This window comes from Sardina pilchardus, chromosome 12 (genome assembly GCF_963854185.1).
Source record: "Sardina pilchardus chromosome 12, fSarPil1.1, whole genome shotgun sequence".
In the NCBI taxonomy this organism is placed as follows: Eukaryota; Metazoa; Chordata; class Actinopteri; order Clupeiformes; family Clupeidae; genus Sardina; species Sardina pilchardus.
In genome coordinates this window covers 21,475,732-21,501,075 of record NC_085005.1, presented here as the reverse complement: position 1 = coordinate 21,501,075, position 25,344 = coordinate 21,475,732, and the positions used below count along the sequence as shown (strand labels likewise).

Here is a 25,344-nt window from a genome sequence, read left to right as displayed (position 1 = left end):
AGAAAAGTTTTGTACCCTCAGCCATAACTGCACTTAACAAACTCCGGTGACAATAATCCATCCCCTCTATTCTTTTGTGGTTATGTTGTCTGCACTGTCCAACTTTTGGAGATCCAGATGTTGAGGAGGGAGGGGAGGGGGGTATGGTGGTATTGTGTGTCATATTATATGTTATATGTACAGTATGAGACTGTGATGTTAACATCAAATGCTACTGTCTTTTATGGAATGGAATGACATGTGTGAAGAATATCCTTTATAGGACAATAAAGACTATCTCTATCTATCTAATTACCCATTCAGTTTATCTTTATCATGAGCTGGTTAAAACTAATACAAACGATTTTGACAGCCTATTTTATAGACTTTGCTCAACAAAACCATACAGTACACTACCACCAACATTGGTAGCATACAGTATGTCGTGATTGGAGAGGAAGAGTTTCAAGTTCAGGGATGCGTTGACGTTAGTGTTGGTAGGTGAAGTCTTGAGGCAAGGCAAATTCAAAAGTGTCTGTTGCATATGTTATGCCAATGCAGCTGTGTGCCTCTTTACAAAATAATCCATTAAGTCTAGACATACAGTATAATGTAAATCCATCACTCACCAACATGAAAAGTGAAATGTTTGGCTACAGTAGGGAAAAAACACCTATTTTGTTCATTGCCAAGTTTTGCCATTGCAGCTCTGTGTCATGTTTCATATTTTTGTAATGTTTCATACAGTGATGACAGATTTTGGCAATCTGCACCTGAGCAAAGCCACTCTCGCAGCTACTCGGAGATGCAATTCTAGTTTATTTTAGTTTTCTCTCACTGTTTGTTTGATCCATACAAGAGTTTAGATGATGGATTAGCAAGAACATTTAGGTGCCCCTCAGATGTTTGATATTCTATTGCTTTTATATTCCCTGTGCCTTTACAGTAAATGAAACACAAATGTGCATTGCTTCATCATTGATGATTTTTATTGATATTTGTGTTCACCACATTGCATGAGTTCTCAAAAGAAAATAACAGTGGTCACCAAAGGAAATGATGGTAACTTAAAACAATATCAAAGATGTTGCTTAGCTGACATAAATATAAGGAGGTTATCACCCCTCTAGAATGTTGAAGTGTCAATTTATTCTCCTACGGAGAATTATTGTAGCTTTGGTTTCTACTTGCACAGCATCTTACTGGTGGAGAGCAAATGGAAGCTCAACCTCCAGCTTTCCATCGCTTACTCTCAGGTAAACATTTTCCACACCGTGGGGCAGGATGGCAGCGACACGGGTGAGGATCTGATCCACCACAGACCTGACGAACTCCAGAGCGTGCTTGATGGTGTCGTTAACCTCCTGCACATTCAGCAGGGAGTCGACATGCTCTGTCACGGTCTTCAGCACAGCAAGATAGTTGTGGTAGAGGATGTTGAAGTTCACAGAGACGATGTCGAGGATGTCAGAGTGCAAGCTGTCAACAAAGCCCTGGGCCTTCTCAACAACGTCTTGGAGGGTCTGTCCCACCTTCTCCAGGATGTGGTCAAGGCTCTCCAGATTCTTCACCATCTCCACAACCTTTGTCAAGACGGCCTTCACCTGGTCCAGAATCTGGCTTCCAGTCAGGACCTCACCAGAGGGCATGGTCACCTGGATTGCGCTGATGGTGTCAACAACTGGTGTGAGGTAGGCATACAGGTTATCAGTGATCACCTGCAGAAGCTGCTCAAGTACTGTGCCAACGTTGACTGTGATCTTATGCACAATTTCAGGGAGAGTAGCCTTCTCCATTCCTGGAAGCTCGATCTGGGTCTCCCTCAGGAACTTGATGGCGGCATCAAGCAGGATCTGAACGGTCTTCTGGTACTGAACAACGACATCCCTGAAGAGGACAGACAGCTGGCTCATCTCGGGGGCGTGGCTCTTGGCAGTGTTGTAGGCCTCAGTGACTACGGTCACCAGTGTGTTCTTCACGCTCTCAAGAGTGCTGACGATGCCGTACTTCTCCAAGAAGCTGATCAGGGTTGAGGTGATGGCAGGAACTCTCTCCTCCAGACCAGAAATGATGTCCTTGGGGGCATCCAGGTTGTAGGCAGCCTGCAGGTGCAGCTTGTCTCCATCCTTGGCAGCAGCTCTGATGGTAAGAATCTCCACATCACTCTCGGGGGCGGACTGTGTGACAAGAAAGAAACAAGGTAAATGGAGGTCAGGAGCATGACTTTATCCAAAAAAAGCATAGCAAAAAAGTGTATGTATACACAGTTCATTGTGTGGGTGAACCAGCAGCTGTACCTTACAAGAAAATGGATATGTTATCAACCATGATACTTACAGCATAGCGACTGTACAGTCTAGCGTACAGCTGGGATGGGACCCTGCCCTGGAGCTGAAGTCCGAGGAAGCCAGTGGATGGAGTGGAGATGGAAGCACTGGCACCATCCTTGCGGGCTGAATAGCGGAAGTTCACATCAGTGAAGGTGGGGCTGCTGATGTCCACATTGACAGAGTGGCGGAAGGCGCTGAAAAATTGACAAAGAAATTGAAAAAAATTGAAATTGAATGGTACTGAGTATGAAGTATTTACTATAAACAACTGTTTTGGATTTTTTTCCCAAACTTACCCATCATCAGACATGGCTGCAGTAAGGATATTCTGAATATCAACAGTCAGGTCAGCATGTGTGAGGACAGCCTTGCCAGTCAGACTCAGAGCAGAGCTCTCCACAGCAGATGCAATGGAGCCTTTATTAAAGAAGAGACAGGGGGTTGTAAAACACATGGGTCTAACAAAGTGGCTCAAAAGTCCTTTTAGTAAAATGACCATAGAAAAATGAAAGTGGATTTAATACTCACTATCGAAGTCGTAGACCAGGAACTCAACTGGGGATGTTGCAGAGATTTTGAAGGCTCCCTTGGCATTAGGGATTTCAGCCTCTACTTCAGCAGCAGCAGTGGTGGTGTACACAGGGGTGACAATCTTGGCATTGATGGCAGCCTTCTGTTTTCCAGCGGTCAGTTCAAGAACAGTCTTGTCATAGATGCTGAGTTCACCCAGGGTGCTTGGCTGAGCAAGATCAACTTCCACATCAGCAGCCAGAGAGCTCAGGGGAGAGAGGTCAATGGTGGCCTTGGCAGAGTGCTTTCCCTTGGTGTTCAGGGCAGCCACATTGATTTCGTTGTTGGAGTCAATTTTCACAGTTGAATACACGCGGCTCAGGCCTGCTTCAAGAGCAATGTCTTCATCCAAATCAAGCTCAACCTTCAGGTCTCCATGGCTGATGTGTGCATTGCCATTGCTCTTCAGAGTTGAGCGAAGACCATTCTCGTTCAGGTAAGCATTAGCGGTGTTGTCCAGGGCTCCCTTTACAAGACCAGTGTCCAGGATGGTTCCATCAATGTGCCCCTTTGTGGATGATTCCACAGACAGGAAGTAGAGACCAGCCTCAAGTTTCAGGCTGTTCTCAGCATCTCCGGAACCAACAGCCTTGATGACTGGGATGTCCAAGGTATACTTGATCTTGAGAGTAGAGGCTGCTTGGGGATGTTCCTTTGTGTCAGCTGTCAGGAGGTGGTTGGCCTCAGCAGTGAGGATGGGCAGATTCACCTTTGCATCAGTTGTAGCAGAAAGGGAAGCTTCCAGCTCTTCAGTGTTCAGGTTCAGAGTACTGTCATGGGTAGCCTGAACGTGAGCATTCTCCAGGGAAAGGGTTGTGGCCAGTTTCACACCTCTCTTGGTGGTAAGGCTGCTGGTGCCGTCAATCTTGGCCTTCAGACCCTCAAAGACAGATGCAGAGATGGCACCGATGCGGATAACAACGTCATCCTCAGCAGACACCTCAGCATTGACATTCAGGTTGACGATGGAGGACTTGATAGAGGCTTCAGAGACCAGGCTGCCAATGGCAGGAACGTGAATCAGGCCCAGATCCATAAGGGGAGCAAACCTGCTCTTCTTGTACACAATCTTGGCATCCACATCAACTGTCTGCTCGGTGGAAGTCAGCAGGTGCTTCAGACCAGTGTGCTCATACAGATTGATCTCATTGATGGCTGGGGTCTTGAAATCAATGATTGGGACAGCAAGCTCAGGAATGCTAATAGGCACAGTCAAGAAGTCAAGGTTGGCTTCAGCATCAACAGAAGCATAGACTCCAGTTTCTGCCTGGTTGTTTTCAACAGTTACGTTGTAACCCATCTTGTACTGGTTAAGCTTGACAAGGGCCAGGGTGTTAATGTGCTGATGATCATAATTCAGGGTGACAGAGTAGTCATTCTGGAGATCAAGTTTAGCTGATAGTGTCTCAGCCAGGCTGGCCTTGGCATTACCCTTGTTCTGGAAGTCGAGCACAACCTCAACGGGCTTAACCATAGCATGGATGGAGTTGGACAGGGTTCCACTGAGAGCACCAGCAAGTTCTGTGTCATGATTGGCCTTGATTTCAACCTTCAAGTCACCCAGGTTAGCCTTTCCAGAGGCGGTGAGCAGGCTGTTCTTGATGATTGGAGACTCGGCTTCAACACGGGCATCAAAGTTCAGGTAGCTGAGGACAACAGCATCAGCATTCAACACCTGCTTCATCTTGAGAGTGGCACTATTGATGTCACCAGTGTATGTCAACTTGGCAGTGCTGAGGTCCATGGTATAGTGCAGGTCACTCTTGAGTGTTCCCTCATCAGAGTAGTCAGGCAGGCCAAACTTGGTAGTTCCCTCATGTCCAATGGTCAGGGTGATGGTCTGACCTTCCAGACGAGCAGCTGCCTTTTGAGACAGATGGCTTTCACTGGTGTATGAGACCAGGGCAATGTTGATCTGGTGGTGGTAGGTTGTGTCGAGAGCCAAAGACAAACCATCAATAACTGCATTGTTGACCAACTCAGCTGTGATGGGAGATGTGGTTATCTTCACCGTGGTCTTAGCAGTGCCCTGGGGTGGGAGGCTCACTGTTGCCTCATGGTCAACAGCAAGGATTGAAGAAGTGAACTTCAGGGTTTCTGCGACAACGATCTGGTTCATCTCTGGGAAGCTCACTCTAGCACTGGAATCCAGGTTGCAATCCAGTCCGCCCAAAACGGAGGAAGATCCTTGGGCAGTCAGAGAGGCTGTATACTGGCTTTCTTCAGCATTTTGGAATTCAGCAGCAGATCGGAGGCTGTAGATGGGAGTGTTCACTTTGATTTCACCATAGAGCTTTCCAAAAGCTGGCACCATCAGCTCAGTGGGAATGTGAGGGAGCTTAATCTCAGGGATGGTCAAAGGAATGTCAATCAGATCCTCGGGATTGACCTTGGGGAAGGCAGGGAAAGAGATCTGTGGAAGGCTGATCTCTGGCAGTGAAATAGCAGACAGGTCAGGCAGGTAGTTCATGGAGAGCTCTCCAAAGAAAGCATCCACATCCACAAAGGTGATTTCATAGTTGACAATGAAGTCAATGAGCTGTATAACCTTCTGCTTGATATCATCATAAGTGATGGTCATGGCTGGCACAGTATGGAAGCCCAGAATGGTGAACTCGGGCAGATCAATCTGTGTTGGGAGAATGTCTTGAAGGTGAGCCAGGCTGGCCTTCAGTCCAGTTGCGACTCCTTCAACGACCTGCTTAAGTTGGCCAATAATGGCCTGATCAGCAGCCAATGTCTGGATTGCATCAACAACTCCACCGAAGGTTTCAATGACAATGTCCATGACCTTGGTGTACACATTGCTCACTACTTGCAGGTAATGCTCAATTTCAGCTCTGAGGTCAACCTCTGGGAGTTTGGCCACCAGTGCCCTGAGTTCATTCAGAGCCACGGTATCAATGATGTCCTTTACAGATTTGACTACATCAGCTGCCTTGATGCCTCTGAGTTCTTCCAGGAGGCCACTCAATGTGGACAGAGCATAGTTGACAAATTCTCTGGCTGCCTCAACCTTCTGTGGAATCTCAAGAGAAGCAATGAGTGTGTTCAGCTCGCCAGTGTAAGCAGCAATTTTCTCATTGGCATGATCTACAAAGGCATTGTAGTCAAATGACTTAACACTTTGCACAAAAGCATCAAGGTATTCATTCAAGTGCTCAATAGCCTGCTTGATCTCTGTGGCCTTCAGGTAGTTGATAGCATCTTCCAGTGCAACAGGGATGTGGATGGCCTTCAAAGTGTCAGCAACAACCTGTATGGTCTCATCAATTTTGAATTTCTGGATGAGCTCAACAACCTTCTCCAGGATGGCTTCAATTCTCTTGTCAAGTTCATATTTAACAAGTGCAGTTTTCACATTAGCATAGCATGCATTCAGCTTACCAATGATGTCCAATTCTGTCACCAGAGATTTCACTGTGTCTACAATCTTGTTAATTTGTTCTGTTGGAATTTGAGCCACAAGCTGATTGGTCAGAGCTTCAATGTCAATGGAGAGAATCAGGTTTTTCAGATCCTCAGCAAACTGAGCCAAGCTGAAGCTGGAAATCATTTGTTTCAGTTCACCCACTCTTTCCTCAAGTTTTGCTTTGATGGCATACTGGGCATCCAGGTCGTGCAAGAGAGCAATGCTGCTGTCCTTCAGCTTCATCAGATCAATCTGCTTAATCAGATCTTCAACAAGCTCAATAACTGCAACAAGCATGGCATTGAAGTCATATTCCTCATTCAGTGCATTGAGCTCCTCAGTCAGCCTCTTGACAACAGCTTCAGACAGTGCTCCACTGGTAATCAGCTCTTTGGTCACTCTCACGGTATCGTTGATACGGGCAGCCAGGTCAGTCAGAAGCTTCTCAAGTGCAGCCCTCAGGTTCATCAATGTAGCCTCCAGGTCTTCAAGAGTGATGGCATAGTCTCTGGAAAGGGACAGCAGGTCCTGTTTGAGCTGGATTGCTCTTCCCTCCACATTCAGTTCCTTCACAAAGTCGCTGATGTGCTGGGGGATACTCTCCAACTTGTTAACGAGGTCCTCCCTGGTGATGATAGTCTGCAGGGCCTCTGCAATGCTCACAATGGTAATTTTCAGATCTTCAAGGAGAGCTGGTACACTCTCAACAAAAGGCAGGTGGATGACGTGGCTAGAAGTGCTCTTGTCGTACTTCAGGAATCCAGAAACAGCAAACTCTTGGTTCTCACTGTCAGCTGTGTTGAGCAGACTGGTCAGGATGGCTCCTGACACTTCCAGTCCAAGCCTCTCTGGGTTGTTGTAAACACTGACCTCCTCATTGACTGCATGGTTGTTGAATTTGGTCTTCAGTGTCACATGAGCCTTCTGGTCGGAGGGAGTCAGGAGGGTTTCAATCTTGTTGTCAAGCACAGTTTCAATGGAAACACCATTGTCAAGATTTTGGGAGGTAGAGACTCTGCATTCATGAGAGTGTGCAAATGCCAGTGGCTCTGCCTTCATGAGGAACTTGGTGTAAACTTGAGCAGTGTGCTTTCCATGCATGGTCAGGTCAGCGTCAGCATTGGCAATAGCATCAAGGTTGAAGCTGAAGGGGACAGCTGTGGCACGGGTGGTGGTATCAAAACGGAGAACTGGAGAGTTGAAGCGGGCATCATTGGTGATTTTAATAGCAAGTCCAGGAACAAATACCTCGGTGTTCTGGCTCAGGTGAGAGCCCAGAAGCATACCAGTTGTGCTGCACTTGGCATTGGCAGTCAGGTCAGCATACTTGACTTCATAAGTGTGCTTGAGCTCCTGTTCACCATAGGCTGCCTTCAGGCTTCCGGTCAGGTCAGCCTTGTAGGCCTCTGCCTTAAGCTCAGCGTGATTCTCCAGGTTGGCATGCAGGACCTTCAGGTCATTGTTGATGTTCAAAGATGCAGTGTAGTCGTGCACATCCAGGACAATGGAATGGGTGTAAGAGGTTCCCTCAATGACAAATGCTTCCGCATTGGTTTTGAAAGCAATAGAAGCAGGGGTTCCAGTCAGAGACATGGCATTTGCAACCTTCATGTCAGCAAATTCACCCTTGATGTCAATGTTGAGGTCAACCTTGGATGCATCCACGGTACCGCTGAAGGTGTTCTCCAGCTTCAGAGGGCTCTGCAGAGATGTGGCTCCATTGGTGTTCAGGCCATCCTTGTTCAGTGTCAAAGATGCTTTATGAGTGGCAGTGTTGTCGGCAAGCTTAACATCAGCATCACTGTTCACAGCCAGTCCGTTGACATCCAGGACGGCAGTCACAAGGGAATGGATGCGGTCTTCTGCGTGGTCAGCACTTGTTTCCATCTTGATGTTAACAACTCCAGCACCTGCAGAGGCTTCAGCCACATTCTGAATCTTCAGGCCGAGGGCATCTGCCTTGGTATCAGACTTCACAGCCAGTGTGGAATCCTTGATGGTCACTTCAGCATGGTGCAGCAGGGTGTCATCAAATGCAGCTGTGTTGGATGTGGCAGACAGCTCACCATTGGCAAAGACAGCAACAAATGTGTTCTGGGCCTTGGCAAGGGTGGAATCGATCTTCAGTGAGGAATCAATCTTGGCCTCTGGCTTGAATGGGAAGAATTCGATCGTCTGGGAGATGGAGGCATCACCATAAACAGGGCCAGCCCTGAGAGATGCTGCCAGGTTTCCATTTCCAGAGATCTCTTCTGTGTTCAGACCAGCATCACCGTGATACTCCAGAGACACCTGGACTCCAAGAGGGCTGGTTGCTTCAATCTTGCTGTTGGATTTCAGGTTGAACTTGTCAGCAATAGTTGCTACCTCCACAACACTAACGCTGGCATCAATGAGCTTGTGGTGCACATGTGTCTTCACTTCAGCCTTGAGGGAATCATCAGGTGTGCCAGCAAGCAGCGCAGATGCTATATTAAGAGAATACAATGCAATTTTATTTATTTTCAACAAATATATGGGAATGTGTTTAAAATGTAATTTCAGAATGGCATGCAGTTATTAATAAACATGAAGCTTAGTGTAAGTACTCAATCAGTATTCACCTTCAGCCTTGAAGCAGAAGATATCTACAGGGCAGCTACCAGTAACTGCCACATTAGCAGAATAGCTGGGGTGGTCAACTGGATCTCTACCAGCAGAAACATCAGCCTCCAGGTTGTACAAGTTGCTGTGAACCTTGGCGGACACTTCAGCCTTTCCGAGGACAGGTACAGACACTGACACGTGCTCTGGAACGAAGACCTCGGGGAGAGGAATGTCAATGGAGGCAACCTCCAGACCCAGCTGTGGCACAGTCAAGTGAGGAGTGGTGAGAGCAGCAGGGAAGTTCAGGTCTCCAGAGGATTTTCCTCCAAGAGGCAGAGGAATGGCAATGGTGTAGTAGTGCTTGCCAAAGTGGTATTTGGCATCAGCCTCACTGCAATTGAAGAGCATTGATTGAATGAAATATAAATAAGCATGTTTAATGTTAAATATTTGTCATTTTTTATCACCTATGAACATGTGTGAAATAAACACATTTAATAAAACAGCATACTAATGACTTGCAAAGTTACGACGAAAACAAGAATGTTTTCTATAGTAATAGCTATTTGAAGCCTTTGTTCAAAGCGACATTTTCTAGCTATAATTTATCCAGTATGCAGTATTTTCATTGCTTCTGAAAATATAGATTAAAGGAACTGAATATTCATGTTTTAGCTGTCTTTACATTTAGAGAAACAGACGAGTAGCTTGTCATTATCAAGATGTACAATAGTTGCAATCTGAAATTACTTACGCATTCAGGTACAGCCTCTCGGGCAGAGAAAGCTCAGGAAGAGAGGGAAGCCTCACGTTCTGCACATAAGGAAGCTCAGCCTCCAGCTTCTCCAGATAGGCATTGGTAGTCTGATGGAAACAAATTAGGCCAAAATGAATATATTACCTACTGTGTATTACTCTGAACAACAACTTTTAGGCCCTCATATTATCTTGAGTATTATCAGAGTGATTTAATCATGACTCCTTTCGTACCTCAACAGATTTAGCGAGGACATCACCGAAGGTCATGCCAGACTGACCAATCTGGGCTGCAAGAAGACCATTCACAGAGGCCTTGACTTCATCAATGTGGGGGATGATGTTCTGGATCTCAGAGCTCACATCAGATTTAATCTCAGCTTCCAGTTTGTCAGCATCTGCGGCACAAGGTGAAACCAAGACATCAAATTAATCATGTAGACATGAAAAATACGCAAGACAGGATATTAATGAAAGCAGATTATCACTTACCGTATTTCAGAACAATCTTCTGGGCAGAGGAAGTCTCTGGCAGCTTAACATCAGTTTCCAGTTCCAGGGTCAGGCCCTCAGCACGGTGGAGGTGTGCAGAGACCTTGGCATCAGCCTTCAGTACAGGCACAAGGAGCTGAAGGTCCAAAGTGGCGTCCTTCATTCCCTCAATTCTGTAAGAGACCGCCATAATGGTTAGGACTGGCATAGGTCATAGCACAGTCCTTGATAAAAACTTAAAAAACATAAAATATTATTTGTCGTTATCAACAACAGATATTATTTTTCGTACTTGGCCAGGGCAACCAGAGAGGCCTGAGGAATGTTCTTGTTGACGAGATCAATCTGGACAGAGTGAGTGGCCTTGCCCTTGGTGTTGGGGTCAACAGAGCCAAGCCTGAGTCCAACCTCCAAGTCATAATCAGGGACCTGCAGATCAGCTTCAACGGTGTACTGCTGCCTGTTGAACTTCACAGTTGCTGTGGCCTCAGCTGCTGCTCCTGTGATAGAAGTAGACAGTTATGCCAGTGCTCTCATTTAATCATTGTCATTTGATGACTGTTCAGTAATACATTATATTGATATTTTAGGTGAATGTATCTCAGTGTTTAGCATTTTAAGACACTGTATTTACCTTCAGCCTTCAGAGTCAAAGTCACTTTGTCAGTCTTGTCCTCATAGGAATGGTCAATGTTGGCAACATATTCTGAGACTTCACCAGTAGGATGCAGCTCAATGGCAAGCCTAAAATAAAAGGTACATGTTTCAGTCTTTTCAGAATTTCTGACAGCAACTGACAGTATAAGAACTATTTTAAGTACTTCTATGAAATTTCAGTTTTTTTCTGGATTTGCTTACTTGCTGTCTCCGGTGAAGGGGAAATAGGGAGACTCATCGGTGTTCATGGCATCAGAGTACTGCAGAGCTGTGCAGTATTTCACGCCAGCAAAGACTGGTGTGCACTCTGTCACATCAACTCTCTCTCCCGTGGTTGGGATGGTCTTGATCTCAGCACCATGCACAGACACCAGGGAGTTGCTATTGTAAGAGAGAAAAAAGATCATGTTAACTAGGTTTCAGTTATGTGTCTTAAAAATGGCCTTCCTTAAGATTTATTCTTCAAAATGATGATGCAAAGATTCAAACATACGTGAGGCTGACGAGCTTGGCTGGGCCCTGAGGGGCAGGGATGGTCAGCTTGATGTTGTTGTTGGACACAGAGACCTTGGCTTTCAGGCCACTCTCGTGGTAAATGCTGGTGTGCATCTCCAGACCAGACTGAACAAAGTCAGGGAAGTGGGCTCCAACCTCAGTCACAAACTCAATGCCAGCGGATGGCATGAAGGCTACCTCACTCTGTGGATGAAGGGGAAGGGAATGGAGAATTTAACATTTGTTGTTGTAGCATACTTGTGTAGAACTATTTGATAGTATGCAGTTAGCTGTCTTACCATGTCAGAAGAAAGGTGCACTCCTCCCTTGATTCCAGGGGTGAAGGTACCAGACAGGGCAACCCTCAGAGGAACACCAGGGCCGGTTGGCAGGTAGAACTCATTGTCCATGAAGATGTAGTGGGCAAACAGCTCATTGTCAGCACTGGTCAGCAGTCCCTTGATGAACTATAAAGCATTGATATGAATAAATAAACAACCAAAGATCGTGCCTGTCTTCCCCATATGCTTCGAGATAGCAAGAATATATGAAAAGTTGACTTTTTGTTCTTGACTCACATCAGTGGGGAACATCTTCAGGAGGTTGTCAATCATCATTGCAGCAGAGTATGCCATCTCTTCCATGTCCTTGGTCTTGAGGTAGCCAAGTTCCATTCCCAGCAGTCTCAGGTAGACCATGGCCTCAGGGGCATCCTGAGCCTTCAGGTCTCTGAACAGTTTGTTGACATTGCGGCTAAGCTCTCTCAGGAGATTCTGGGAAGACTACAGTGCGACAAAATATTAAGGTGATTTTTCACTTTTAAGACCTATACATTTCTGATTTAAATATTGAGATCTATGAGTTGAATACCTGTCTCTTCTTCCTATCGTTCCTCAGGGAAGGAAGGATGTTCTTCAGAGTCTGGCTGAAATGGCCAGGCATCCTATCAGCAGCATAGTAGATGGTCTTCATCACAGTGTCAGGGAAGAATCCATTGGCACCAAACAGGGCTTCAACAGTTGGCTCAAGTCCCTTGCCTTCCATGCCAACCTGAAAGTACAATTCATAATTAGGTGGAGCAAACAAATATTCAATTATAAATTACTTGAATTACTTCGACACTAAACTAATAGAATACTTTGTAAATACACTTTAAGGCAGGTACTTCCAGTTATACCTCAATCATGTCCACATCATAGCCAAAGGCATTCAGGGCCATATCCAGCACAACTTCCTTGGGCAAGTAGCTAGCTCCATCGAAGATCATATTTCCCTCCAGGGATCCGACCTTGTAGTTGCGGGAGAATTTGGTTGGGTCCATGACAGTTCCAACCTCATTGCCCTGAAGAGCATCAAGAATCTTCTGCCTCAGCCTGTGCAGAAAAGAACCACATATTAGTCAGATGGTTAATTATTTTTCATTACTTCTTATTTACTAAATATTATTGATAATTGAAGTTGTATGAAATTGAATGTAACATACTCCTGGGTCTCAGGTGCTGTGGAGCTCAGGATGTTGGTGACATGAGAGATGACAAAGCTCTTGGCCTGTTGGTTCTCCTCAATTGGCAGGGCAGCAGCCAGCTGAGAGAGTTCAGAGGGCTGAGGGTCCTTCATCAGCACCAGGTAGGCGGCAACACGCTTCTGAAGTGGGGCAGCACCGTCCAAAAGGACCTGCATGAGCACCTGTCTGCCCTGTAAAGGAAATAACATATGTAGCCTAGTTAGCAATGCTCAAAATACAGATTGCCAATAAATATTAAGACAGAGATGACTCTGGATTACCTCCTCAGGGAGAGCGGTCTGTCTGTAGGCCTGGATGGCAGCAAGCTGAACTTCTGGGGAAGCAGCGGGCTGGTTGACACACTGGACAACAGCAGATTTGAGGGCAGGGCTGGCAGCTCCCATAGCAGCGGCCATGTTACCAATAACCTGTGTGACATAGAGACCCATAATCACAACACTTGCAAATACTTTTAACAAAATTCAGTAGTACAGTAAGGAATCGTGGTTTTCAGTGTGTTAACACTGTCTGCATGTTAACACAAACACACCTTCAGGGACATGAAAATGTGCTCCTGGTCACCAGTGCAGTCTCCAATCTGCTCCAAGGCAAAGTTGGCAACAGCCTCAATCTCAGGAGTGACCTTGCCCTCAGCCTGGTACAGTCTGAGGAAAGACAGTGAACATTCAACATTCATTTCTCAATCCTCCAGTCATAATCAATTCTTTTTTAAACTTTGGACATGTATCTTACTTCTTGACAGCATTGCTGGCACCATAGAAGATGGGTTTGCTCTGCTTGAACTTGGCCATTTCCAGCATGTCATGGACGAGCTGGCGAGTGGGGTTGGGCATCAGCCCCATGGCGTAGACTGTGGCGTCAATCTCCATAGAAGAGCTGTCGAAGGTCCTGAGGATCTGCATGATGGCACTGCTGCACTCGGGGGTGCCGCACTGGAACAGAGCCTGGTAGGTCAGGGAGCGAGAGATTTCCAGGGCCTCGGGCACGCCAGCGGCCAGGGTCTCAGCGGACATCTTGCGGACCATGCTCACGATCCTGTGGGCCAGATGGGCTCTCTTTTGTCCGTCGTCGGTCTTGGAAAGGCCAGCCAGTTCCCTCAGGAGAGCGAGAGCGGCATCTTTGTCCTGAATTGGGCTCTTGTCCACACTGGCGTGTGGGGTCAGGGTCTGCTCATTGGCCAGAACTACAAATCAAACAGGCAAACTGTAGTCAGAAATGTTGTCTAGTGTTTTGTATTGCACAGATGACAGATTTTGTATTTGTGTATTTGTTAATGGAGTCCCTAGCAACCTGAAAATAAATCTTACCGGGGTCGAAGACTCTCTCATTGTATTCAGAGACGGCCAAGAGGGTGGCCTTCTGCTTGCTCACGTTGGTAACTCCATTTTTCCCCCTGTGGAAATTATATCAGTTAAGACACAGTCAAAGCAGGAGAGCTTTCTTCATATCTCATATCTATTCATAGCTGACTTTGCGACATACTTGTGGGAGAAAGGCACCAGGATGTGGTTCTCAAGGCATTCACCGAACACTGGGTGGTGCTCTGCGTTGTCAAACTTGTAGTTGCAGGTCTGGGTGCTCTTGATCAGCTGGGCAAGAGGGTAGTGCTGAACGGAGAAGAGAAAGGTCCTTGTAAGACTTTGTTTTATTACAGTATATTCATGATTGTATTATGAATATACTGTTTTCACAAAAAGACTAATTGTTTCGTTTTCATTTGTTTTCAGAAATGTTGTTGCAACGTGTTTATCTATAGTTTCTTACTATTTCAAGACCGCATTTCACAAGTGTGAAACTGCCCCATGTTCCCTCCTTTGCTTTGTTTTGTGTTTGTTTGTATAGTTGCCATAGTGTCTTACCATGCCAGTGATGAGGGCCAGGGGGCTGGTGTAGTCACTGACTGGGTGGAAGTGGTCACATCTGGACAGGTCACGGGTGAGGGTGACGTCTGTGGCGATGTCCTCTCTGGCGTTCACGGTGTAGTCAGTCTTGCACAATCCATAGATGGTGGGCTGGATGGGTTAACATTAAGACAAAATACTTAATGGCTTTTTTTTACCAGGTTACCAGGTACTTCTTTATCCTTCCGTTGATTCTTCTGTTTTAAAACATTTCGTTTTATATACTGAGATTACAAAGGCCACATTGCAGAAGTGAACCTGTCTTTTGCTGGAGCTTGTTTTGTCTACATACCATTCTCTTGTTCCTCTCTTCCTCCAGAACAGGCACAGCAAAGCCAGAGATCATTCCCCTCTTGATGTTGAGGATGTTGATAGGCTCATCGTCTTCAGGGAACAGCTTGATGATGTTGTCCCCTTCAACAGTGACCTTCAGAGGGTTCCTGGATAGGGAATTTTAGCAGCCATGTCACTTTCTAATTCGTACTGACGGTGCATTTCTGGAATTAAGGGTTAAATAGTGCTAGTGTAAAAGTTATTTCATGTTATGTTACTTATGTTATTTTTTTGAAAAAAAAGGAAATTGAGAGAAATGCATACTTCTCCATGGCAGCCTGGAAGGCATCAGTAGTGGCTGCGGGGACAAAGACGGGCTCGCCAGCTGCATCGAAGTCAGCAACCTCGCTGAGCGTGCACTCAGTGGTGCGGACGATGTATTGGCAGGGGCCGGGAACATCAATCTCAACCTGTGGGTAAAAACAGGTTATAGCAATGAGTTTGTCTCCCTTCACTTAGAATATACATCCTTTTGACAAGGTAATTAGTGCAAGGTGAGTTGTTGTTCACAGTATGTCAACAATGAATGATATTCAAAGTGATTTGCATAAGGTATTTCAAAAACAAAATACATGTTCCATACCTTGCAGCTTCCCTTGGGGCCGTTGACGGCTCCATTGAGGAAGTTGAGGGATTCGGCTTCATACAGGAATTCATACTTGTGGAAAGGCTTGTACCTCTTGGCCACTAGGGGGAGATGAGAGAGCACTCAATTGTGGTGTCTGGATGACTTTCATACTCAAGGTTGCTAACACTACACACATGATCTTTATTTGTTTCCATTAGTTTTCTAATTAATAATTAATATAACTAATTAATAATGTTATCATGAACAATGTTATTTTTTTTTTAGATGTTTTGGGATCACAATGAACAACTTACTCAGGCATGATGCATCGTCATCAGCGTCTTTAAGGAAGAAAATAAAAACATTTAGTATACATTTAGTATATGTAAATGATACAACAGGAGAAATTATAAAAATGAATACACTAAAACTAAATAATGAATACTGAACAAATAGAAAAGAGACATGTCCTATTTGGAAAACATTTGGTCCACATACAGTAAATAAAGTAAAGAAAGATTATTTCTGTTATATTTGAGTTATATTTGGGGGGATTTAAATGTGATTTAATCTTTTTTTTCAATTTTGATTAGTTAGTTGTAATAAATTCATGGCATTGAAATTGAAATGCATGAAAAACATATTGTATGTTTAAAATACTTTTTAAGAACATGGGGGGAAAGCATGCTATGGATGTGTTTTAGTTTCTTTTAAAAATAAACTGGAAAACTACCACACCAGTACAAGAGACTGTCCTGCCTGGGCATAATGCTTGAGCCTAGAGTTTGAGAGTAGAGGTGAGCTACTTACGGGCCAATGCGACAGCACTGAGGAGAAGTACGAGGCAGAGCTTTGTGTCCCCCATGGTGGGTTCGTTGAAGCTCTTTCCTTTCGGGTGGGAGCGAGTACTCAGACGAGACTGATTCCCCTCTTCCAGAACTGCTCTTTTATACCCCCAAGGGTAACCAGGGAGGGGTGGCTGGAACTGCAGAAATTACAGCTTTTGCTCCAAAGTCCAGGTGATATGCTCGGGTGGCAGGACAAAGGCAACTTGGTAAATTTCATAAGGGTTCAGAGTTTTCAGTCCCACTGATAACCAGATAGCAGAAACTGTACTCTTCGGGGTATTTAGTCATTTTCTGTGTTGTAGGCCTACTGAAGATTACACTGATGTCCTACCACTGAACTCAGTCACACTCATGTATTTTTACAGGCAGCAATTACCTGATAGCAGACTCTGTACTTTTAAGAAAATTGGGTATTGTACTGTAGGTGTTGTAGATAATATAATTCTACATTGACCACACTATTTGATTTTTCATTGATATGTCGTTTAGTTGACATTCGTATACAAAGCAACATAAAGTGAACTAACTATGGGGACAGTCCCCCTGGAGTAACTTGGCATTACTTGCCTTGCTCAGGGGCGTGGTTGTGGTGGCTCACAACTCACTGCTGTTTCACCTGGAAGGCCCCATGCTGAACCCCTACGACCACAACCATAGAGACAATACCTCACGAAGAATGATTCATTTATACACCCTATGCAATATAAAAATACAAATAATACAAAGAGAAATGCAGGAACAGCAAACACAACAAAGGAACAAAGTTCATCTTATTGTTATCCTGTGACATGATCATGGATTTCCAGAGGGGGGTGGAGGGGACCTTTCACCTTTTTAGATCATTAAGAATCTCTAAATAATGTTCTCTGAGTTTTGGTGTAAAAGTGCCTGGTAGTCTCTTGTTATTGTTCTTTTTTTTGTTTCAAAAGTAATTTTCAGTTTCATCCCAGTAATTTTGAGTTAAACATTATCCCATTGCAAAAGTGGAGTTAAATATAACTTGATAACTTTTTTTATTATTTTGTTTAATATCACCTTCTGCTGGTCAAATGATATACCACATTTAAAACTTGAATATGCATTTACGTTGAAGTGAATGATGGTGTAGTTTTCATGAAAAGTTGGGGGGTCTGAGTTATTTATAACAAACTCTGGATTGTTTGATTTGATTATAAAGCATTGGAGCACAAACTCAAATACTTTTTTTTTTTTTCATTTCAAATATAGGGATATATTTGAGATTTACCCGGAGACAGATGAAATTGAAAATGTTGGTTATATTCAAAGTTAGGGCCCTAGACTCCACAATGTTCATTAATAGCTTTAACTGTTAATCATTTCATCCTTCCCTGTCTGTCTTCATTTGGTCTCTTTCTGACCAGTTCTGTATAGATACATCAGCTATCTGTCAGGACTGAAAGGTAAGGTGAGAGCAGTAGAGCAGTATGTACTCAGATAAGGCGGGACTCAGCACAATCTACTGATTACTGAACACAGAACTTTGCACAGAGACCCTGGTTACACTAATTTGAACATCTTGTTACAAATCTATTATCAAGCACAGCCATTTTCATTCATTTATGAGTTCCATATGAGACTTTTATGGTTATGGCACTGTGTCTGAACCTCAGGACTTTATTTCTCATGGTACCAGCTTCACGATGTTCACCCCACATCAAGGGGCACAGGATTTTGATGTGATTCAATTATCTGTGACAAAACAAACAACGGTTGTCTACCAATCAATCAGCCAGTAGCTATATAACATCTTTACTTGTAATCAGTGCATTTCAAAGTGCTTTCCACATTATGATTGGTGAAACACGTGTAGTAAAATAAATCCATAAAAGACAGGGAAGAAAATAATGACAACATCCCAAACCCCTGAAAACAATAGGCCTATAGGCTACAAGCTACAGATATCAGTATAAGAAACATGGTAAGGTGAGTCAATTAGATCACAGAGATCAAAGCATTCTATCAAGACACAAACAATCTTAAAGGGAAGGGTAAAAGGTAACTTGTTTTTGTGACTTACAGCCAGCCTTGCATCCTATGTCTGCAGTGTTATCTTATGTTAGCTGATATTATGATGTCAAATAATAAATCTTCAATTGGGGTAGAGGTATCAGAAATGTGTAAGTGTATACAAATTAGGACTACTATATGCATGCACACCAACACACACACACACACTCACAGAGAGAGAGAGAGAGAGATATGAATTACTGATCTCTGTTGAATTATCAGATTAATATTATCTCAGTAATATGTGGCTTTTAGCTGCCATGGTAACACCATGTACAGGTACAGTATATATGTTATCTGTACACGTGATGAAGGTGCTTCCTAGAAAACAAAACCTAAGATTGCCAGGGCTTAACTGTCAAGAGCAGCCGAAGGGCTTGCGCACAGTACACACAGAGACACATATACAAACAGAGACACACGCACCACTGCACCTGCAGCACGTACAGTACTCTGGAGATGTGGGCGAATGTGTGCTTTTCCTCACATATGTTAGTTCATGAGTGACGGGTCGGGGAGCTTCTCTGTGTGTCTGTCGCGTGTATCTGTGACCACATTGCTCTTTGGAAGTGAAAAAAAGAAAAAAAAAATCTGAACTGACCTGGCCTAGCCTGTTTGCTCATCATTCAGAAATTCAACAAAAATCCCACTTTCTTACGTCTCGCTCACTAAAATGGTGATGTTGTATTTGTTCATCATCAAAACCTGCTGCTTTTAATGCCTTATGGTACATTTTAGTCTATCGAGTACCTGCCAAGCATCCCTATCTATATTGGGCTCAAGTATGTAGGGCCTTGTTAGTCATGATAACTGGTCAGACGGACAGACAGAGTTTATTCATCTCCAAAGACAAATTGCAGACACACAAGAGGTAGGAACAGAGGCATAGTGCAGACTTGTCTGTTACTCACAGTATATAAATAATATCCTATATGAATAAAATAGAATCACAATTATAATACTGCCAGGTGAATTAAAAAAAAAAGGATTTGAAAACAGGATAGGAAAGTAAAGCATAGCTGCTGTTGTGCCATACAATGTGCACATACAGAGGTAAAAAGTGCACTGCAGCAAACATATCCAAGCAAGGATATCCCCCTCTACCTTTGAGACTTACTCCTTACTCCTAACATCTCCAACAATTCTAACATAACCATCACTTGCTATGCATAGTTTTCTTCCGGTTGTTGATTAGTGATCTATTCAAAATATCATCTTATCAGCTAAATGTAAATTAAAGTAAAAATGTAAATGAGCCACAGAAACTTAAAGCTGTGAGGCTGGCTCTGTAGGGTTCCTTAGGCCCTCTACTGTATCTAATGCCACATCAGGGTCATGAAGGCTCCAGAGGCAACTGAGGCTGTTACAGCTACCACGTGCGCTTTTAAACATGTAGCATAGTCTCCCATTAATTCTGTACAACAGCTGCAGCGTTGAGCAAGCCTGGTTCATGTTGCACTAACTGGTTAAGAAATGTATTGAATAACATGACACGTTAACTCTATTTGTGTATATGTGTGTGTGTGTGTGTGTTTAATCTGATATAACGTGTAAGAAAATGCACATTTTTTCCAGATTATTCCATTGACTAAGTTGCAGTACAATTTGGTCGCATGTCATCAAGTTCTTCATGCATGTGGGTGCCATAGGTTGCTCTCGTGTCCTGATGTAAATGATGGTTGTGTAATCCAAACTCAAACACTGGCCTGGTGTTTGTCATGTCTATAAGGGAGATATTTGCCTGTGACTGCTGTGTCAGACACACGCAGGGGGCTGGTGATGTGTCAGGTACAGCAGACACAGGGTCAATAGTTTGCCCTAATCTATGGTCCCCAGATAGCTACTCGCGTAAGGCACAGTCTGCCCTGAGTTCTGCGAAACACGTGACAGAAGCCTCACATATACACGCAGCTATAATGAACCCAAATCCATCTGTTCTTGACGTGCAGCTCAATCTATGCTGTGGCCAGGGATGGCTTCCTTTTTTCTGGGGGAAATAAGCTCACAGACTTCGCTATCTGTAGGTGGAAGGCTTTTCTGTATTTGTGCAGAAATCCTGCAACGTGTGACGCTATAGACGTTCGGTGCTTAGGGATGAACCATCATTTCAACATTATCTTTGCTCTGTGTTGCACTGCTTTTTCATCCAGTGCATTGCAACAAGCCAGCTTGACCAGATCACATCTCAGGTATCCCAACCTGCAAAAAGTCATTTCAGGGAGGTATCCCTATCCCTATCCCTATACCCCCCCCCCCCCCCCCCACCCCCCGCAAAAAAAAAAAAAAAGTGGAAGACAAGGCAATAATACAGGCTATAGCCCTATAGCCCAATGCACTTCTAATCATGTAAGAATATGTAGATTACTTTATGGGCTGCTTATACTATTTATGTAAACGGCTTTTATTCTTATTCCATTGCAACTCGTAGCCCTGGCAACTAGCCGGCCTGAATAATATGCACTTGAAATGAAACCTATTGATACGGTTCGGGAGAAGAGATATAATCCCGCCCACACTGGAAATTGATTGGTTGATTTACCGAAACATGTCAATCAGGATGCTTCATGAGACACACACGCACACTATCAAACACATGAACAGTCTCTCCCTCTGTCCCTGCCTCTCTGTCGTGTGCGCGCTACACAGATGCTGTGCACGGTTTTGAGCACAGTCTGTGTCGTGTGTGCGCGATCTTGCCCGATCGCTCTAGATTCCGGGAGATTTTAAGTAATTTGCGGGCATCAGTGAGCCGCTATTAATATGCGGGAGAATCCCGGAACTTCCGGGAGACTTGGGATGTCTGACATCTGGCCCCTGGAGGTCAGGCACCTGAGAGAAAACACCTCACATACCTTTCTGTGGATGATCTGGTTACTAGTAGAGATGCACGATATATCGGCCTTTCTGTGGAGGATCTGGTTACTAGTAGAGATGCACGATATATCGGCCTTTCTGTGGAGGATCTGGTTACTAGTAGAGATGCACGATATATCGGCGGCCGATATACTATTGGCCGATAAGTGACATTTTAAAAATATTATTATCGGTCCGATAACAGAATTTTGGCCGATAATTTGCGCCGATATTCTTGAAAGCCCTAGGCCCGTCTGGCTGCATGCTACTTGAGCTTGGTTGGCTTCTTCCTGAAAATAATGCCAGCTGTGTGGAAGTATTTCACCATTCTAACAAGATCTGCGTTTAATCTATACAGCCCAAAATTCTCTCCTGAACGATCTTCATTTTAACCTATGCAGAGAGCGAAGCTCAGCCAACTCAGAGTGAATTGTTTTGCTGGTGTGTTATGTCTGCCCGTACTGCCGCGCTAGTCGGGGAGACAAAGTTTTTGGTGGAACAAATCCGTAGATAAGTAGTTCTAAGTATTATATTGCCATTTCGTTCGGTTGGGTTTTGTAATATGACCGCTGCAGCAGCAGCAATGCAGGTTGTGCACAAGGAATCAATTAGCCTACAACAAGATACAGTCCGAGGAGTTGCAGCTTTATTTAATTAACCGCTGCTAAAACTGTACATAAGTTTCCCACAAAACTCTGATTTGGTCGCTAGCTTTTTCACAGCTTCTAGCCATATATCTGCGTTGAGTGTTTACGATTCATGCACTGTCCCTTGCCACTCACTCACTCGCACCTCAATGACGGCCCAGTGCAGGCTATTGCTGTTTTTGACTGCTGTACCACTGAGGACTATTATGAGTTATGTCCATCATTGGTGGTATACAATTACTGCAATTAAATTATGCATTAAATGTTGTCCCCTATTCATTTTTTTCCAACAGTAATATCGGTTATCGTATCGGTATCGGCCACAACAAACGGATAAATATCGGTTATCGTTATCGGCCCTAAAATTCCATGTCAGTGCATCTCTAGTTACTAGGCTACATGTGCAGTATGACTGGTTGAGGCAGGACGGTAGTTTAACTATTGAACAACGCTTGTCACTCTGACACTTGGTAGAGTACATGATGGGTATCTTGGAGTGAGTACACATGCCAGTTTACAGGGGCGCCGCCAGAAATCTTGGGCCCCATGAACGATTTCAATTTAGCAATATTTTTAGTAATATTTCTAGTTCATCTGATCTCCCATAGCAATAAACGTAGAGTGTTTACAGTTTTTCACAGTTGCTCAAACACTAAACCCCATTCTCTGAATCAAATTCTCAAATGCCTGAACACATTTATTGAATTATTCCCTTTTTTGGCAAAACCATAGACTACTTTCACCCATTTTACCAAACTCATTAACCCTTTTTGCAAAACTGTGAACACATTGTGCATTCTGATCCACTTCTTAATTATATTGATAACCAAACAACGCAGAAGTTGAACACAATTAGTGCACAGTTGTCTCCATTTGAACACTACCACTCAAAATTGATAACACTTCTGTCTAATGATGTGACAACCAATATAAGTCAGTTCAGAGTTGACAGAGACGCAGGGGACAACAAGTGTGTGTTACAGTAGAAGTGGGGTACAAGGAAGAGGAGGGTGCAGGTAGGAGGAAGAGGATGAAGAGAAAGACAGAGAGTCCCAAGAGTTGCAATACTGTAAATGATGATATTTGGGCAACAATCATTGACCATGTTCTGGTTCATGGAATGCCAATGAGAGAAGCAGGACTTCATGGTCCATCCCAACATCAGTGGTTTCTCTGTGGCGTCAATAATCCAAAGATTCAGACTACAGAAGAGAAATAGCGTAAATGTCCATTATCATACAGTACAGCACTGTAATCACTGAACATCCACTGTTACACACTTACTACCCTTTGAGCTCAACTCTGAGAGAGTGAAAGAGCTGAGTTATCAGTATGTCCAAGTAAGTCTAAATTTAGGCACAATACAATATTACAGTATTACTTACTGTACAGTACTATCAGAGTCTGTGGCATCACAGTAGTCATACAATGCTAGTCTGACATCATCTCCCTGATCCATTTCACTCTTTAAAATTACATAATCAAGGATTTCATCAAAATACAAGCAAATTGCACAATGGTTTTGCTTCCCAAGGTCCCAAGCTTGCAGGAAAAAGCAAATGTTCACACTTTGTTCCCTTCCTTTCTTGACATAAATGAAAGGAATTAAGGAGAACAGCTCTCATCTCCCTAAATCATGAGTTTTAATGCAGGCAGCCCAACAACTTAATTTCTGTGTTTTGCATTGGTAGTTTGGTATTGGTATTTTGCGAAGTGATTCAGAAAAACATTAGAGGAGGGGATATACTTTAAAAATTGGCTCAGAGGGAAACCTATTGGATTGATACGTTTACATGTAAAGCTTTAAAATATCCTGGACTCAATGATGAGTTAGATTTTTCTGTGTTTTTGTGATTGTCTTGATGTCAGACCTAGCTACTATATTTTGTGATGTATTTGTCTAACTGAACTTTACTGGTGTGTTTGTATATGCATGGTCAACCTATTATGAATAAGTACCTATTGTCTGTTCCTATGTCCTACATTCCACTTCTGTATATTACAGTTTTTCACAATTGCTAGAACACCTTTTTCAGAACTCTTTACCTTTTTCTCAAAACTGTGAACACAAAACTCATTTCTCAAACTACATTCTCGAAACCCTTCAATCTTGTTGCAAAACTGAACAATCACCTCAAAACACTTTTAACTTTGCTCAAAACTAACTAATGGTCTCAAATCATTGAACACATCAGGCAAAATTACACTCCTGCAGAGCAGTGATAAGACAATGCACCAAACAATGGAAGACACAGTTTTCAGGGCTGGGTTTATGGCTCCTGGAGGAATTGTATTCATTCTAATTTGAAAAATAAAATATCACAATGAAAATAAAGAATAAGGACTTATATCAATCTCTACTCATATCCTCTAGCCTATATGAAGATATAAATCAATAGTTTTGTAAGTGAACAGAAAGACAGGCCAATACTGTACTGAATATGATTTGTACTGTGATGCCACAGACTCTGATAGTACTGTAAGTATGCAATACTGTAATATTGTATTGTGCCTAAATTTAGACTTACTTGGACATACTGATAACTCAGCTCTTTCACTCTCTCAGAGTTGAGCTCAAAGGGTAGTAAGTGTGTAACAGTGGATGTTCAGTGATTACTGTACTGTATGATAATGGACATTTACGCTATTTCTCTTCTGTAGTCTGAATCTTTGGATTATTGACGCCACAGAGAAACCACTGATGTTGGGTTGGACCACAAAGTCCTGCTTCTCTCATTGGCATTCCATGAACCAGAACATGGTCAATGATTGTTGCCCAAATATCATCATTTACAGTATTGCAACTCTTGGGACTCTCTGTCTTTCTCTTCATCCTCTTCCTCCTACCTGAACCCTCCTCTTCCTTGTACCCCACTTCTACTGTAACACACACTTGTTGTCCCCTGCGTCTCTGTCAACTCTGAACTGACTTATATTGGTTGTCACATCATTAGACAGAAGTGTTATCAATTTTGAGTGGTAGTGTTCAAATGGAGACAACTGTGCACTAATTGTGTTCAACTTCTGCGTTGTTTGGTTATCAATATAATTAAGAAGTGCATCAGAATGCACAATGTGTTCACAGTTTTGCAAAAAGGGTTAATGAGTTTGGTAAAATGGGTGAAAGTGGGTGAAAGTAGTCTATGGTTTTGCCAAAAAAGGGAATAATTCAATAAATGTGTTCAGGCATTTGAGAATTTGATTCAGAGAATGGGGTTTAGTATTTGAGCAACTGTGAAAAACTGTATTATATTCTCTCTTACATTGGTACAGTCTATAGTAGCCTGGGTTTCCCATACTGCCTTGCGCGGTGATTTCTTTCACGCTGCTAAGGCAGTCTGGAAACTAACGCCCCCATTTTCGC

General features: G+C 43.5%; 1 protein-coding gene across 1 annotated transcript; it reads right to left on the bottom strand.

The window, feature by feature from the left end:
* Positions 1–1,002: 1,002 nt before the first annotated feature.
* Positions 1,003–16,502, bottom strand: LOC134097665 (apolipoprotein B-100-like). Its single transcript, XM_062550596.1, has 28 exons — positions 16,415–16,502; positions 15,919–15,945; positions 15,620–15,723; positions 15,301–15,446; positions 14,996–15,143; positions 14,662–14,814; positions 14,285–14,409; positions 14,110–14,195; positions 13,535–13,985; positions 13,332–13,446; positions 13,063–13,209; positions 12,761–12,972; positions 12,455–12,650; positions 12,148–12,327; positions 11,856–12,059; positions 11,577–11,744; positions 11,276–11,481; positions 10,984–11,163; positions 10,760–10,869; positions 10,418–10,625; positions 10,126–10,298; positions 9,868–10,031; positions 9,632–9,741; positions 8,895–9,268; positions 2,838–8,759; positions 2,606–2,726; positions 2,317–2,503; positions 1,003–2,156 (listed from the first exon to the last, which is right to left on the bottom strand). The coding sequence occupies exons 1-28, from the start codon at positions 16,467–16,469 to the stop codon at positions 1,179–1,181; spliced, it is 11,250 nt and encodes a 3,749-aa protein (XP_062406580.1). The 5' UTR covers positions 16,470–16,502; the 3' UTR covers positions 1,003–1,178.
* Between the last annotated feature and the right edge of the window lie 8,842 nt (positions 16,503–25,344).

What these genes read in the sequence shown, in the direction of transcription:
- LOC134097665 (XM_062550596.1), bottom strand. Translation starts at nt 16,469, where the DNA reads ATGGGGGACACAAAGCTCTGCCTCGTACTTCTCCTCAGTGCTGTCGCA. An exon ending in CTGGTGCCTTTCTCCCACAA is followed by an intron (nt 14,196 to 14,284) that starts GTATGTCGCAAA and finishes TAATTTCCACAG; the next exon opens with GGGGAAAAATGGAGTTACCA. An exon ending in GAAGATTGTTCTGAAATACG is followed by an intron (nt 10,032 to 10,125) that starts GTAAGTGATAAT and finishes CTTGTGCCGCAG; the next exon opens with ATGCTGACAAACTGGAAGCT.